Raw genomic sequence first — 13,161 nt, 5'->3', positions numbered from 1 at the left:
CTGTTGATTTGGGCATTCCATGAGACTGACCACATGGCTTGCTGTAGTCATCTCGTGTATGTTGATATATGATACATATACAAGTTACATGTAGTGCATAAACCCCTCGGGCTACTTACATTTGCCATGGCCACCTGTGCCACCATGCCCACCACCTGAGCCATAGCTGCTGTATGTGAAACCCAATCCTTCATTGATGACACCATGTAAACCAGTACGTGGGGTGCCATCTGGCTCTGTGCTGCTTCCATCACTTACAGAATAGCCAAGACCATCTGCGCTAAGTCGTCCTCCTGCATCCACAGTGATGTTCTCGGATCGGATGTACAAGTGTGTCCCTTCCACAAATCCTCCACCATCAATCCAGAAAAGCCTTGTGGTAAACAACATACCAGGATCACTGACCGGATCTGATATCATATGGATGTATCCTTGGTCTTGTACATGAACCACGTCAAAGTTGTACTCACCAGAAGGATTTCCTTCAGTTCTGCCGTCCCTGTTCAACCAAAACCTACCTCCATGGTGGAGAGTCAGATTGTCAACATGTGCAAGAACACCATCCAGGAAGATTGTCACACCATGGACAAATGTATCATTGGCCATGCCGAGAAAGCCACCTTCGTAGACACGGACATTAAACGGCACGTCAATCTCATCACGGAATAAATCTACTGTCTGATTCATACCAACATGAATGGTTCCTGTTCGGTCGCCAATCATGTTCTGAAAGTAGAATGAGGCTTCTCTGTCTGGTGGATCTGTCAATATTGCCAAGTGAGCTTGTCCGTACATTTGAAGCTCATCAAAATGGTAGTTGTTGTCACCTGAGGATTAAAAGTTAATGAAACAACAATGTACGCAATAAATATCTTTTATCCTCTAGTATTCAAAACTTACATGTATGAACAAAGTTACATTAAACTGGGCCTAAAAAGTTGTTAGACAAAAATCAACACAGAAAATTCAATGCCATTGAGATAAACCAAACATAACTTTCACATTATAAAAACTAGTATGTTGGTTGAAAGAAATGACAAAATATGACACATTATTTCCATGAAATTACTAACATGCAACATAAAATAACAATAAATTTGTATAATTTCACCAAAATCTAAATAATTACCAGAAAATTCATGGTCTTCAGACGATGGCAGAATCCAGGCCCTGCTTTCATCTTCAGTGAGATCATGGTAATCCTCAATCATGTTTTCATCCTCTTTGGGTCCCCTTCCATTGTTGTCCACCATCAAAGATAAGTGATCAAAATCTGACGGAAAAATGTATCCCCAAAATGAGATAGATTTCTCTAAAAAAATCAACCTATAGTTTGCAATTTAGTGTACTTCCTGTATCAACCTATAAACTCATGTGAAAGGCTGTAACATTTTGTAAAATGGATCAGGTGATGCAATGTACTAAATCTTTTGCCCTCTACAATTTTTGGTGCAAGATTGCCACAATAGTTCTTGACTTGTTTTGTACATACCTTCTTCTCAGCATTTCACACATGAAGGTACGAAACAAAGGCAGCTTCATACTTACAGTCTGTTTGAGTCAATTCACTTTTCTGATATCCTGAATATCAATGATTTACATTGTGTGATAAAAATGATATTTGAGAACACTTAGGTGGCAATTTGTTGAACACACCAAAACAAGGATAATGCCTGGTCACAAAGCGTAGCAGAAACCAGAAACAAACCATAATATTCTAGGCTATTTTAAGAATGTATTTCTTCTCATAAATTTTGCACTAAATTTTGTTTGAAATCCATTTCCTCCCAATACTACTGCTTGACTGAATCACATTATGACATGATTTTACCATTATGATAGAAAATCATGGTTCCTGGACCACCAGCCCCTGCGTTGGCACCACCAGGGAGACCACCATGGGCGTTGAAGGAACCAGAGTAGGTTCTGTTGAGAGAGAAGTAGACAGCAATTCTTCCAGCGGCTCCACCGCCACCATGGTAACTACTGTGTACATGACCATCTCCACCGTTAACTTCAACTTCACCATATCCCTAATCAATATACATAGAATCTAAGGTTAAGGTAGTGACTCAGTTTGGTTGACACATATTTTCAATCAAAAGTTTCACATAGAAAACAGGGTCTCACACCCAACATGTGGTACATTTTCTAATAGGTCTATATTTGAAGAAGGTAAAAATTTTGTTTAGTTGTCAAACATGCATTGGTATGTTTGTTTAAGTCAAAAACATGTGATTTTGAATTTTTTCACTTAAAAGAGTATAAGTAAGAATTGGCAGCACCCCTAAGTGATCTGTTAACGGCACTAGACAGCTGGATATACAGGGGAAAAACCGTGTTTTGGATTTTTGAAATTCGCTTTTGTTTCTGCACAGTGAGCCTTCGAAGTGTGAACTGTCGGATTTTCGCATAAATTATCGGCTTTTGTTCACGTTTGTCAAGTTATCGTCACTTCAGGGGGGTTTATCAAAAATCTGAGACACGGTTTTTCAGGTCTATTCATGAAGTGTTAGCATGCGAAAAATCGGGGAAATCCGCCAACGCGTCGCCGACTTACACTCATTTGAAGGTGCGCATACATAGCAAAATCGGAACTGAGAAAATCGACGATTTGTGTAAACGTCCATTTTTCACACAAAATCGCCGAAAAAAGTCGGATTTTGTGCGTTTCAAAAAAAATTATTCGATCTGGGTCTAGGTTAAATATTGGGCATCAGGTTAGAGAATTTCTGACAAGTCCTAAACATTAGTTCGCCTAAAAATGATGAAATTGTGCGTAGAAACGTGAGGCTGGTCAGCGTAAGCGGTGGGTACTATTTACACGATAAACACTAGAGAGATAATTCAGGGCATAATCTGTTTGTCAAATACGTATCTAGCTTATAATTATATTAACTGTACACTGTTTGGTAACGGTTAGAGTCTGGTTACAAGACGAGAAAAGTTTAAAAAAATCATACAGCCGGAATGGTTTACAGGTCTGCGTTCTGCCGACGACGCGCGCTCGCTCTCTCGCTAGCGCTCGACTTCCGGTCTCACAGCCCGTAATTTATGCACGTACCAAGTGTGAAATGGTTGCCCAGTTCATTTTAGTGCCGATTTTTGTGCCTATAGTACAAGACGTCACTTGCTTGCTTGCTTTCGGAGATGAGACGACCAACTCTCGATGCTCTAAAAAATTCTGTAGTTGAGAAGTTCAAGGAATGCGGGAAAGTCGCACTTGTTTTTGTGGTTTTCACATGTGATCTGCTGCAGTCCTTTTGCTCACCATAAAAATGACCGGGTTTTCGTGCGCTATTTCGCTTTCCACTGTGACATGTACTATTATGGCCTCGGGTATGAAACCAAAATCAACTTCAGTTACACGTAAAAGCGATTCTTCATGACTTAAAATAAACGACTGAGGCGATACTCGACAGATTCACTCATTGTAAAATTGAAACGGCGACATATCGCGACACCTCTTGACCACAGATAGAAATTGACAGGCAACGATCGTGAAGCGACGTTTCGCGTACGTTGCTGTGCTCTAGACCGACATAACAGTGTCGGATTGACAAATTGGACAAACCATGCTTCCTACATCCATGGACAAACGGGAACTGGTCAATTGGACCCAACGCCGATTGGACCCAAGTCAATTGGACCCAATGATAGAGATAGATATTATTTAATCATTTCACATTTGTTGGTCAGCTAACGTCCAGTATCACTGACCGACGTTAAAAACACTATGACCAAGACCTGTATTTCATAGTCAGTATCTAGTCTTTATATACTTGTGCAACGAAATTCACTTCGACAGTGCTAGTACTCGGAGACGGCAACCCGGCCCGCAGGTACAGTGCGTACGGTACATTTGCGTGGCCAGCTTTAGGAGCCAAGGCCGATATACGGTGGTCGTCTAAGACTTTATAAATTGCTAGCGAACTCCAAACATAAAACTATGTATGCTAAATCAAAGCATTGCTCGAATATATTGTATGACTTCATAATTTGGTAAAACCTCGCGATCAATCACGGGTCCAATTGACTTGGGTCCAATCGGCATAGGGTCCAATTGACTAGAAACCGGACAAACTAAGTCCAAGACTGTCCAAGATATGGGCTGCTGTTATAGAACCATATTTTCCAGTGAAGATTAAATAGATTCTCTTTGGACGGCAGTGTAATCTATAGCCCGGCGTACGATGCTATGTGTTCCGCTACAGCTAATCGCCTCGCTCACCACAACCCTGCAAAGACCCGTACGTAGGGTCGGTGACTTCAAATCCATTTTGGGACTTGACGTAAAAAGCCAAATTACTGTCGAAATTCAGCGTTCTTGGGCCCAAGTCGTATCCCTGCCTACCTCAGCTACTCGATCGCTTCCAAAAATGCCAGTCTTTTATTCACTTTTCGTAAATAACCGTCGATGTCGGCAACTCTCTCGCTAGCCCTGTGTACGATGCTGTGTGTTAGCTGTAGCGGCCAACACACAACATCGCGTCCATCAGCTTTCCATTTTGCTTCTTCGGCCCCCGTTTGCGTTTTCTACACTGCTTTTACTGCCGGCAGTCATCAGCCATGTTGGATAGCGTCTCTTATGAAGACGTGCGAACATGGTGCGTAAAAATTTACATAATCTCCTCAAGGTATAACGATAACGCTGACAGTAATCCGGACCGTTAAAACAAAAAGAAAATAATAACTCGCGCAGTGGTTAGAAGGCCGTGTTTTCACTAAAATTTAAGACATTTTCTAGTACAATGTTACCTCACAGTTTTCTCTAATAAAAAGATCATATTTCAGGGGTTCAGAATATGAAATAATCACAAAATCGCTAAAATTTACAAAGGAACCCGAGTCACTACCTTAAGGTAAAATAACCTTTGATAGTTGCAGAATTCTTGATCACAATGCAAGGAAATATCATTACATTGTTATCTATTTATAAGTTCAGTACATTTTATTGTGTTTTTCCCTACAGTATGTGCTGGCCTTGTACAATGCTAGTCTGGGAATGTTATTGTTGATAATGAACTCCAGTCCACTTTTGAATTTATTTATTTCATCAAAAATAATATTGCATGGTACAAACATACAGACTGTATTTACATGTCAAAGACATAAATGGCATTTCCGCTCAGTTTTTGGATAAGAAGATCAAAATATATTTCACAAACAGAACGAAGAACCAAGAAAAATACACAGTCACTGAAATGGAGCTTTCTACTTGTAAAGGAGCTGAAATACTTTGCAAGTAAATGTTCACAAAGTTTTGTACAAAGAATTGTTGTGTAGCCTGCCGTATCATACACAACACTCTGAACATAATATTACATAGTGATGAAACTCTTGTTTTTATGATAACATTGGACATCATGTGAATATGGCAGTCAAAGGTTTCAGTGGACTTTTAATCCAGTTGTGGTTGATCTGCTGACAAATTCCTTTAATATACAAGAATTTCATAAGATGGTGAACGACAAACACTCTGTTGATCAGATCAATTCCCGGAACCAACTTAATCCCTGCCTTCTATGTCCTCACAATACTATGTTTGGTTTAGTCATAAATTATGTGATGTGTTCATCTTACCTGTATCAATCTGGTATTGATACGTATGGAACCCCCACTGCCACCTCCGGCAGCCCTGCTCTGTCCGGCTTCTCCGTTAGCACTTACTTCTCCGTCAATCTTCAGCCAATCAGTGTTGATTGTCATCTTGCCACCTCCTTTCCCACCTCCGGAGCCTCCTCCGGTACAACCAAAGTGGTCTGGCTCATACAGATGACCAAATGGAGCCCCTGTTTTTCTCTGCCGTGATCCACGACCACTACTTCCACCATGACCAGCCCCTGTTATGATAGAGAGTCACAAAGGAATTTGAAAGTAAAATTTTGAAAGAAGACTAGATTAGGTTCCAAAGAGATTAAGATTATCATCAACTTCCTTAAATTAGAAGTTATGCCAATTATTATGACTGTCTTTAAGACTCTTCAATAACAAATTACATGCCAGGGTTTGAATTTAACATACTTTTGAGTCCACAGATGAATTTGTTTTTCACTTTTGATAACCAAAAAGTCAAAAGATTGGTAATTGACTTCATTTGGACCACTATCATTCCCCTGACCACAGAATAACCTATAAAATGACATATGCCCAAGTGCCTCTGTCACTATGATGCAGCTAACAGAATTTCCATCATCGGATTTCAGATATCTTCTTTCCCTATGTACGAGGCAAGTGACTCCATCAGTAATTTTTACCCAGTGAATCTAACATTTGGATCAGTATATCAAAATTTACAAGAAGAGTTGAAATGAATATTTATCAACATATAATGACTTTAAGTATCTTTGAAATGGCAACTAGCCTATTTCCTGTATAGTGTTGTTTTGTTTTTTCTCAAGTGTGCACCAAACTATTCTCTGGTCTACAGGGACCAATATGAAACCTGTGGGGCTCTTCAACATTCTCCTCTCCCAAGATTTTGAGTTTGATACTGTTCTATACATATGATATCATTGGAAATGTTTGACACCACTTTTAAATTTAAAGCTTTTATCACCTACCAGAACTTCCATAGTCACTTGTTCCAGTTTTGCCGGCACCTTCCGAGACATTGCATGGAATGGAATGATAGTCTGCCACCAGACGACCAAGATCATCAATAATCAAAGTGTCAGCATTTACTTCAAGATTTACTGTATGTACATGTCCACCACCTTTGATGTGAAAATCTCCAACCTGTGAGATGGGTAGAAGTAAGAATTAAGTCCATATAGGGCACTCTTGCTATTCAAAACAGCTTTACCATATAGGAATTGAAAATATCTGGACAATGGTCAATTTCCATGGGTAAGATTACCATTATGGAGATGCAGTCTTGGAAATAGAGGGCAGGTTCATATCATGGAACAAGAATATATATGTACCATTATTGACCATAAAAAATTGTACTAGTGTGAATTTTGAATCAAAATTTCCAATTTTACTCTGCACCAGCTCAGAAGCTGACAGCCCTATTGTTATATTATGCAGTACGAGCATTTTCTGGATATTATCCATGCATCAAAATCTGAACTCATTTGATGAAAAAGTTTACCGTAAATTTGATCTTTCTCTGTGTATCATCAAGGCCATCCATGGATGTGATTTCACCGTTGTTTTCCACTTCCAGTCTGTCAAATCGGTAGTTGCCAATTTCAATCTCCGTGTCAGCGTCATCATCTATCAGGTGAGAACGACCAGTGGGGCTGAGAAGCAGTCGACATCCGTCACCAATTGTGAAGTTATGAACACTCAGAATACCTCTGAAAAATTACAATACAAGAACATGATGGTATTGTTCAAGAAAGATCAAGCAATGAACAGTCATTATAAGTCTCTAAATTCAAGCACTTTCAAAGAAAACAAATTCATTCTTTGTAAATTTCACATGCTTGCACCTCTTGCCTAAACATATTGTTTTAGAAACCAGTACGCTCATGAAATTCACTTTTTCAGTCTATGTTCTTCATTTTGCATTTGGTAAATACTCAATACCGTGTACAGTAAACTGCATTTCATTCGCACTTCACAGCATATCTTTAATTTAGTATTTTAAGATACTTACTCTACAATTATATCCACTCCTCTGCAAGTACATGTTGGAGGTAAAACAAGCTCTCCATCTTCATGTACATGAATATTGACTTCAAACGTCTCATGACTTTCAAACTGGCCTACTGCGTACTGATCAGGTCCAATGTGAAGCCATCCTGTACGATCTCCAATAAACTGAAATGCATGTAGTCCAAAAGGCCTGGAAGATGATAAATAATGGATTCATATTCAATTAAATTAAGAATAATCACACATAAGTAAGTACATATACATTTTTTACCGTACTAGAAAATTTGCTGTTTGGTTATTGCACAGATTATAATGCCGAAGTTTTGACCACATTTTTTTATCTAAAAACATAGGTATATGAAATACAAATAGTTGATAATGCAATGATCTCTTTGCAATATGTGTCACTACAGAACTACTTGATAGAGTTGTTGGGGTCTAAAGATAAAGAAGTCCTCTTCAACTAAGTGACTAAGATTAGAAAAACAAAAGCACACTAAGTTGGCCTCTGGCTCTCATTTGATGTTTGATACCTGAAGGGTGGCAACTTCAACAATTTATATTATTACTTGGTGCCATTTATACTTTGTGTAAAAAATGAACTGACTGAAGAGATTCATCATGCATTCCTGAAGTGTTCACAAAAGACTCAACAAGATTAACTTAAAATCTCATGCAAAAAAGGATATGACACTTAAAACCCCATTAGCACATTTTTCTTGCATTTTGTGAAAAGACTGTTTGAAATCAAATGCAACCATAGACAGTAGAGAAACAGGATCGGAAGCTGCCATATTTCCTTTGAACAAACTTGTCTGGAAAAATTACATTGCGATTGCATGCCCATTGATAAACAAATCCAATTACCGGCCAGTTGTAGCACAATATCGCAAAACATGCTTGCAGACCCTTAAATTCAGTGTGTCCTAAATTCAGCTAGTTCTTTCCTTTTCAAGCATACTTGTAGGTACATGTAGCTGACTGGGTTAGATTCCATTGAGTTTTCCACTACAGGATAAAATGGAACTACCACTACAGGACAATGGTGAGTAGCGGTAGTTGTATACAGGATCACAGTCCCTCTATGGACTGTGACAGGATATATCCTGTGACATGAAATCTGAACAATATCTCCCAGACGAATAAAAGTGACACAAACCTAGTAAAGTTAGGATGCAAGGCAAGATGTCCATTTTTGATGATGTGAACCTCCTCATAATCATGTCGTTCATCGTATTCCAACAGCCAAGTCCTGCTTGAATCTTGCTCATACTGATCATAGTCTTCAATGAATGGTGTTGGAGGTGATCTGTCGTTGTTATGGATGGTCAGTGATCGATTGGTGATGTGCTCTTCAGTGTCCTGGAAATAAAAGTGTTCACGAAATATATCAACTGAAACTAACATTTGGCAATAAAGGAAAGCTCATAATTTGGGTATGATTCAGAGTTCTTACTTTAGAAACAAAATTCATTTTCTCACAAATTTAGAAATCTGAAAACAAAAACCAGATAATTCATCAAAAATTTTAGTTCTTTTGTGAAAATCTGCCATCGTCAGATTCAGAAAACTTACCTCAGTAAAAACAGTACCTGCCCCTCCAATACCATAGCTGCCATCCCCACCATATGCTTGGAGCTGGCCATACCATAGCTTCATGGTGGTCCAGTAGAGGCCGATGCGACCACCACCTCCACCTCCACCATTTGTACCACCACTGCCACCATTTGCCTGAAGGATCAGATAGAGTTATAACAAAACTTTAGAGAAAGTGGATATTTACATAAATGAATCACAGTATTCAGTTTAAGCAAGACATCAGTCAAATTAAACCACTAATTAAATGACTTCTAACTTGGTCTCATTAACAAAGGTGTATACATGCACCTACTGTAAATTCCCTACTACCACTGGCCTCCTTATACTAAAGATTTTCCATCCATTAAATTATGAGCACCCTGTGAAATCATTAACTACAGTACAAACTGGCATGGATATGAACAACATTTATCAGCATTTTAGCAACATCAGTCAATCAGTTTATCAATTCCTTTTAAGTGGCATGTGCCTCAGATAGAGTTGCACAGACTCAAATTTTTCCTATACTTTACTGGTCTACCGGTGCCGGGGCTCATTTTGAAGCTCTTGGTAAAAGAGAATATTTATTAAGTAAAATTTAAAATCCTAGTTTTGTGAAAATTGAAAATTTAATTGTTCCCCCTAGAGTTAATACAGGGTAGTGGTAAATATGACTAAATGTTGAGAAATTATTGCTAAATTTGCACAGCAACCCCTACTCTTTATTCTTGACTTGGTAAAAGACTGGTTGAAAGTTTTCTTGAGGAAGTTTGAGCAAACGATTCAATTTTGAGGTGCAAGCTACACACTGCTTGTGGATTTTGAGGCATAGAGTACATACGTGTACATCTTTTGTTACGCATTGGACAGTGAAGACAAGTTCTAAAAGGGATAATGTGTACTAAGTATAAAACATAGACCTATAATGTAAACAAATAACCTATATCCCACAATTTGGTAATCCAATGTTGGACTCCCTGAGAATCAGCATATTGGTAAGAATAAAACAAAGAGTACTGTACCCGAATTATTCCAAAACCTTCTAAAGTTTCAGTCGTCACCCAGATGGACCCGCCAGAACCACCTCCAGTGTTGGTGGTTCCTGAATTGCCATCAGCACTGATAACGCCCTCAACGGTCAGGTCAGTCTGCACAGTGAGACGCAATATACCACCACCTGGAAAATACAGATGTGGATGTAACAAAGTTAACCAATCACCTTCACTCCCATTATGAATTGAACTTCGAAGCTCAATATAACTTAATTAATTTTGTTCCTTTACACTATACAAGGAATTATGATACAATTATTGCCTGGAAAGCTTTTTGTTTCCATCATGCATTAGGTAATTATACTCATACAACGTGATGTGATATCAGATGAATCTCCACAGTATACCAAACGTATGAACTGAATATATGTTACAATTCTCAACTTATTTCAGTGGTTTTAAGGACAACTTATCATATATAGATACACTGAGATACAAACAACATTCTCCATTGAAATAGCTCCACATGAGAGATAAACTTGTCCATCTTTTACAAACTATAATAAGGTAGAACGCATCTCAGGGACAGATATCTAGGCTTTCAAATTTTATCAATTCTCTTCTGATCTACCACTTGTGGGGTCTCATTTTAAAGCTCTTGGTGTAAGAAAAGTTTTCAACGTCTTAGTTTCTTGAAAATCAAAAATTGTATTTTTTCCCATAGAATTAGCTCAGGGATGGTGGCCATTTTGAATTTCAAATATCAGGAAATCTTAGGTAATTTGTCTCTTTAGTGCCAAAGTTTGAAAGGCGACCCCTGACTTTTATTCTTGATTTGGTTTGTTTCATTGAGGAAAGTTTGAGCAAAAGTTTAAGTTTTTCACTTTCAAGGTGCATACAACCTTAAAAGCCACGCCATGTCATTTTGAGACGAAGCCAACCTTGTTAGTATTTGCTGTTGCACTAAAATTGTTCCATATTACTGATGGTTTTTTTTTCTCTCAAAAGAAAGTACTTATATTTACTTACCAATGCCTCCATTGGTGCCTGAACTACGTCCAGCTCCTCCACTGCCAAAGTCTACTGGCTCAAGTCGTTTACCGTATTCAAGTCCTGTTGTTGTATCTACATTGGGTTAACAAAATACACACTATGTTGACACCCATGCATTTTACTAGTTATATTGTCAGTAATAAGAACCATGATGAACCATAGAGAGAGAGATGGCTCACTCACTGTACAACTTTGTAACTGCACGGCAAGTATTATCTTGCGGTCACAGTCTGGAAAACTGTTCAGTCCGAATTTTTCATACACAAACTCACACAATGTTGGCGGTCTCACGATGTTGTCAGGGATGAACAAATTTCTTGTTTCATTGCTTTCACACGGAACTTTTAGCAAAGCTGTGTCTATCTCATGCCAGTATGATAATTTCTCACAACATAATGCAGGTTTCCCTGAAAATATTTTCATTCTTGCAAATTATTTACAAGCCTTACACCATAAAAATTGGAACTTAAATCAGAGACATTTTGATTGTGCAAACTAATTGCTGAAACTGTTCTTGTCATAAAGACTTCTTTTATGGTACTTACCTGAAGCCTGGCCTTTCCCACCACGGCCACCATATCCACCACCTCCAGCTACCAGGGCATTTGGCGTTCCTTGTCCTGACAGTACACCACCATTATTCACTGACAACAGACCAGCAGAATCAACAATCAGTGAATGAGCATTTAGCTCAAGGTTGGCGGCCACAAACTGACCACCGCCCTCTATGGTGACTCTTCCGTATCTCTTGCCCTCACCAGATCCTGGCACAACCTGTAAATTTTGAAGATAGAAATATGTGTCAGATTTACAAACCATGCGGCATTGGACCTATAAGGAAATGACCTTCAAATGTCGTCAACTGAGAAGTCTATTTCCAGAAATGGGTATTAGGGATTGTAAGGGCAACTGTGCAGTGGACACCCTCTTTTAATGAGGGTGAGTTTACCAGATAAATGAATTTGAAGAGCATGAATTCTCTAAATGTGTTGACCAGTCAGTATCTTGAGGTAAGGAGTAAGCAACACTGCTGTGAAAGGCTGCACACCTAAGAGAAGAACACATGATGTGATCTACTAAATACGATGAACTTTGACCTGCAGCTCTGGATAGCGTGAGGGTGGACAGATTCAAACTAGAGTGTCTTGAGCTGGTCAAAATCTTTAGCTGTATGATCTTTCGTGGTTATTAAAACTCAATTTGTGGAAATTTTGATGCACTTTTTCTCTGTTTATAAATAGTTTCTTATTTCACCCCAATTTTCAAACTTACTAACACAGTCAGTCTAGTCTGGACTAGAATTCGTTTACTGACAATAACACCACACAATGTATGTGTGCATTGTGTTTGTGAAGCTAAGATTTTGTATTTCAACATACTTTGGCAGAAGTATAACAAATCGTTCTACACTTGCTTCTGTTGATAAAAATTATTAAAAATGACAACTATTGTCCTTGGAATGAAAAACAATCCTATTTAACTTCACGAACAAACACTAAAGACATAAACTTTCAAACACAAATGACAAAAGATATTACCTGGACATGCCATTGCTCTTCTTCCACACCCTCAAGACTTTTCAAGTCAAAGAGGCCGCCATCTTGAATTGTAATACCGACAAATTGTAGATCACGCGTTGCAGGCAACTGCATTGTGATTGTTCCACCTGGAAGTCAAGATGAAGATGGGAAGTCTTGAAGGTTGTAGGTTTCTGTTGTTTCATACTGGGCTCATAGTTATAGATGCTTAAAATTATAGATGGTTAAATGTCAGTTTTATTCAAGATTTCACAGTCAACATCTTCAATATTTTGGTGTTATTTGAATATTATTTTATTCCCACTCCATTGTAGTTATCATCAAATACATGAATCCAGTGTTAAGTGTTGACAACCAACAACCAAACCTTACAGAAAAACATGTCATATTAATTT

At 38.4% G+C, this 13,161-nt stretch overlaps 1 protein-coding gene across 1 annotated transcript in view; it reads right to left on the bottom strand.

Annotated features, from left to right (window-relative positions):
• LOC139116585 (uncharacterized) overlaps positions 1 to 13,161 on the bottom strand; it is a 66,350-nt gene that overhangs the window by 3,071 nt on the left and 50,118 nt on the right. Inside the window, exons 16-28 of the mRNA XM_070679181.1 lie at positions 12,767 to 12,894; positions 11,774 to 12,002; positions 11,205 to 11,300; positions 10,206 to 10,360; positions 9,181 to 9,336; positions 8,765 to 8,967; positions 7,607 to 7,795; positions 7,097 to 7,304; positions 6,564 to 6,738; positions 5,584 to 5,843; positions 1,832 to 2,033; positions 1,130 to 1,273; positions 120 to 827 (exon numbers count right to left, since the gene is read on the bottom strand). Coding sequence (XP_070535282.1) covers positions 120 to 827; positions 1,130 to 1,273; positions 1,832 to 2,033; positions 5,584 to 5,843; positions 6,564 to 6,738; positions 7,097 to 7,304; positions 7,607 to 7,795; positions 8,765 to 8,967; positions 9,181 to 9,336; positions 10,206 to 10,360; positions 11,205 to 11,300; positions 11,774 to 12,002; positions 12,767 to 12,894 — 2,853 coding nt within the window. The remainder of the gene's footprint in view (positions 1 to 119; positions 828 to 1,129; positions 1,274 to 1,831; positions 2,034 to 5,583; positions 5,844 to 6,563; positions 6,739 to 7,096; positions 7,305 to 7,606; positions 7,796 to 8,764; positions 8,968 to 9,180; positions 9,337 to 10,205; positions 10,361 to 11,204; positions 11,301 to 11,773; positions 12,003 to 12,766; positions 12,895 to 13,161) is intronic.

Source organism: Ptychodera flava, chromosome 17, assembly GCF_041260155.1.
Source record: "Ptychodera flava strain L36383 chromosome 17, AS_Pfla_20210202, whole genome shotgun sequence".
NCBI classification, from domain to species: Eukaryota; Metazoa; Hemichordata; class Enteropneusta; family Ptychoderidae; genus Ptychodera; species Ptychodera flava.
This window is presented reverse-complemented; position numbering and strand designations above follow the sequence as displayed.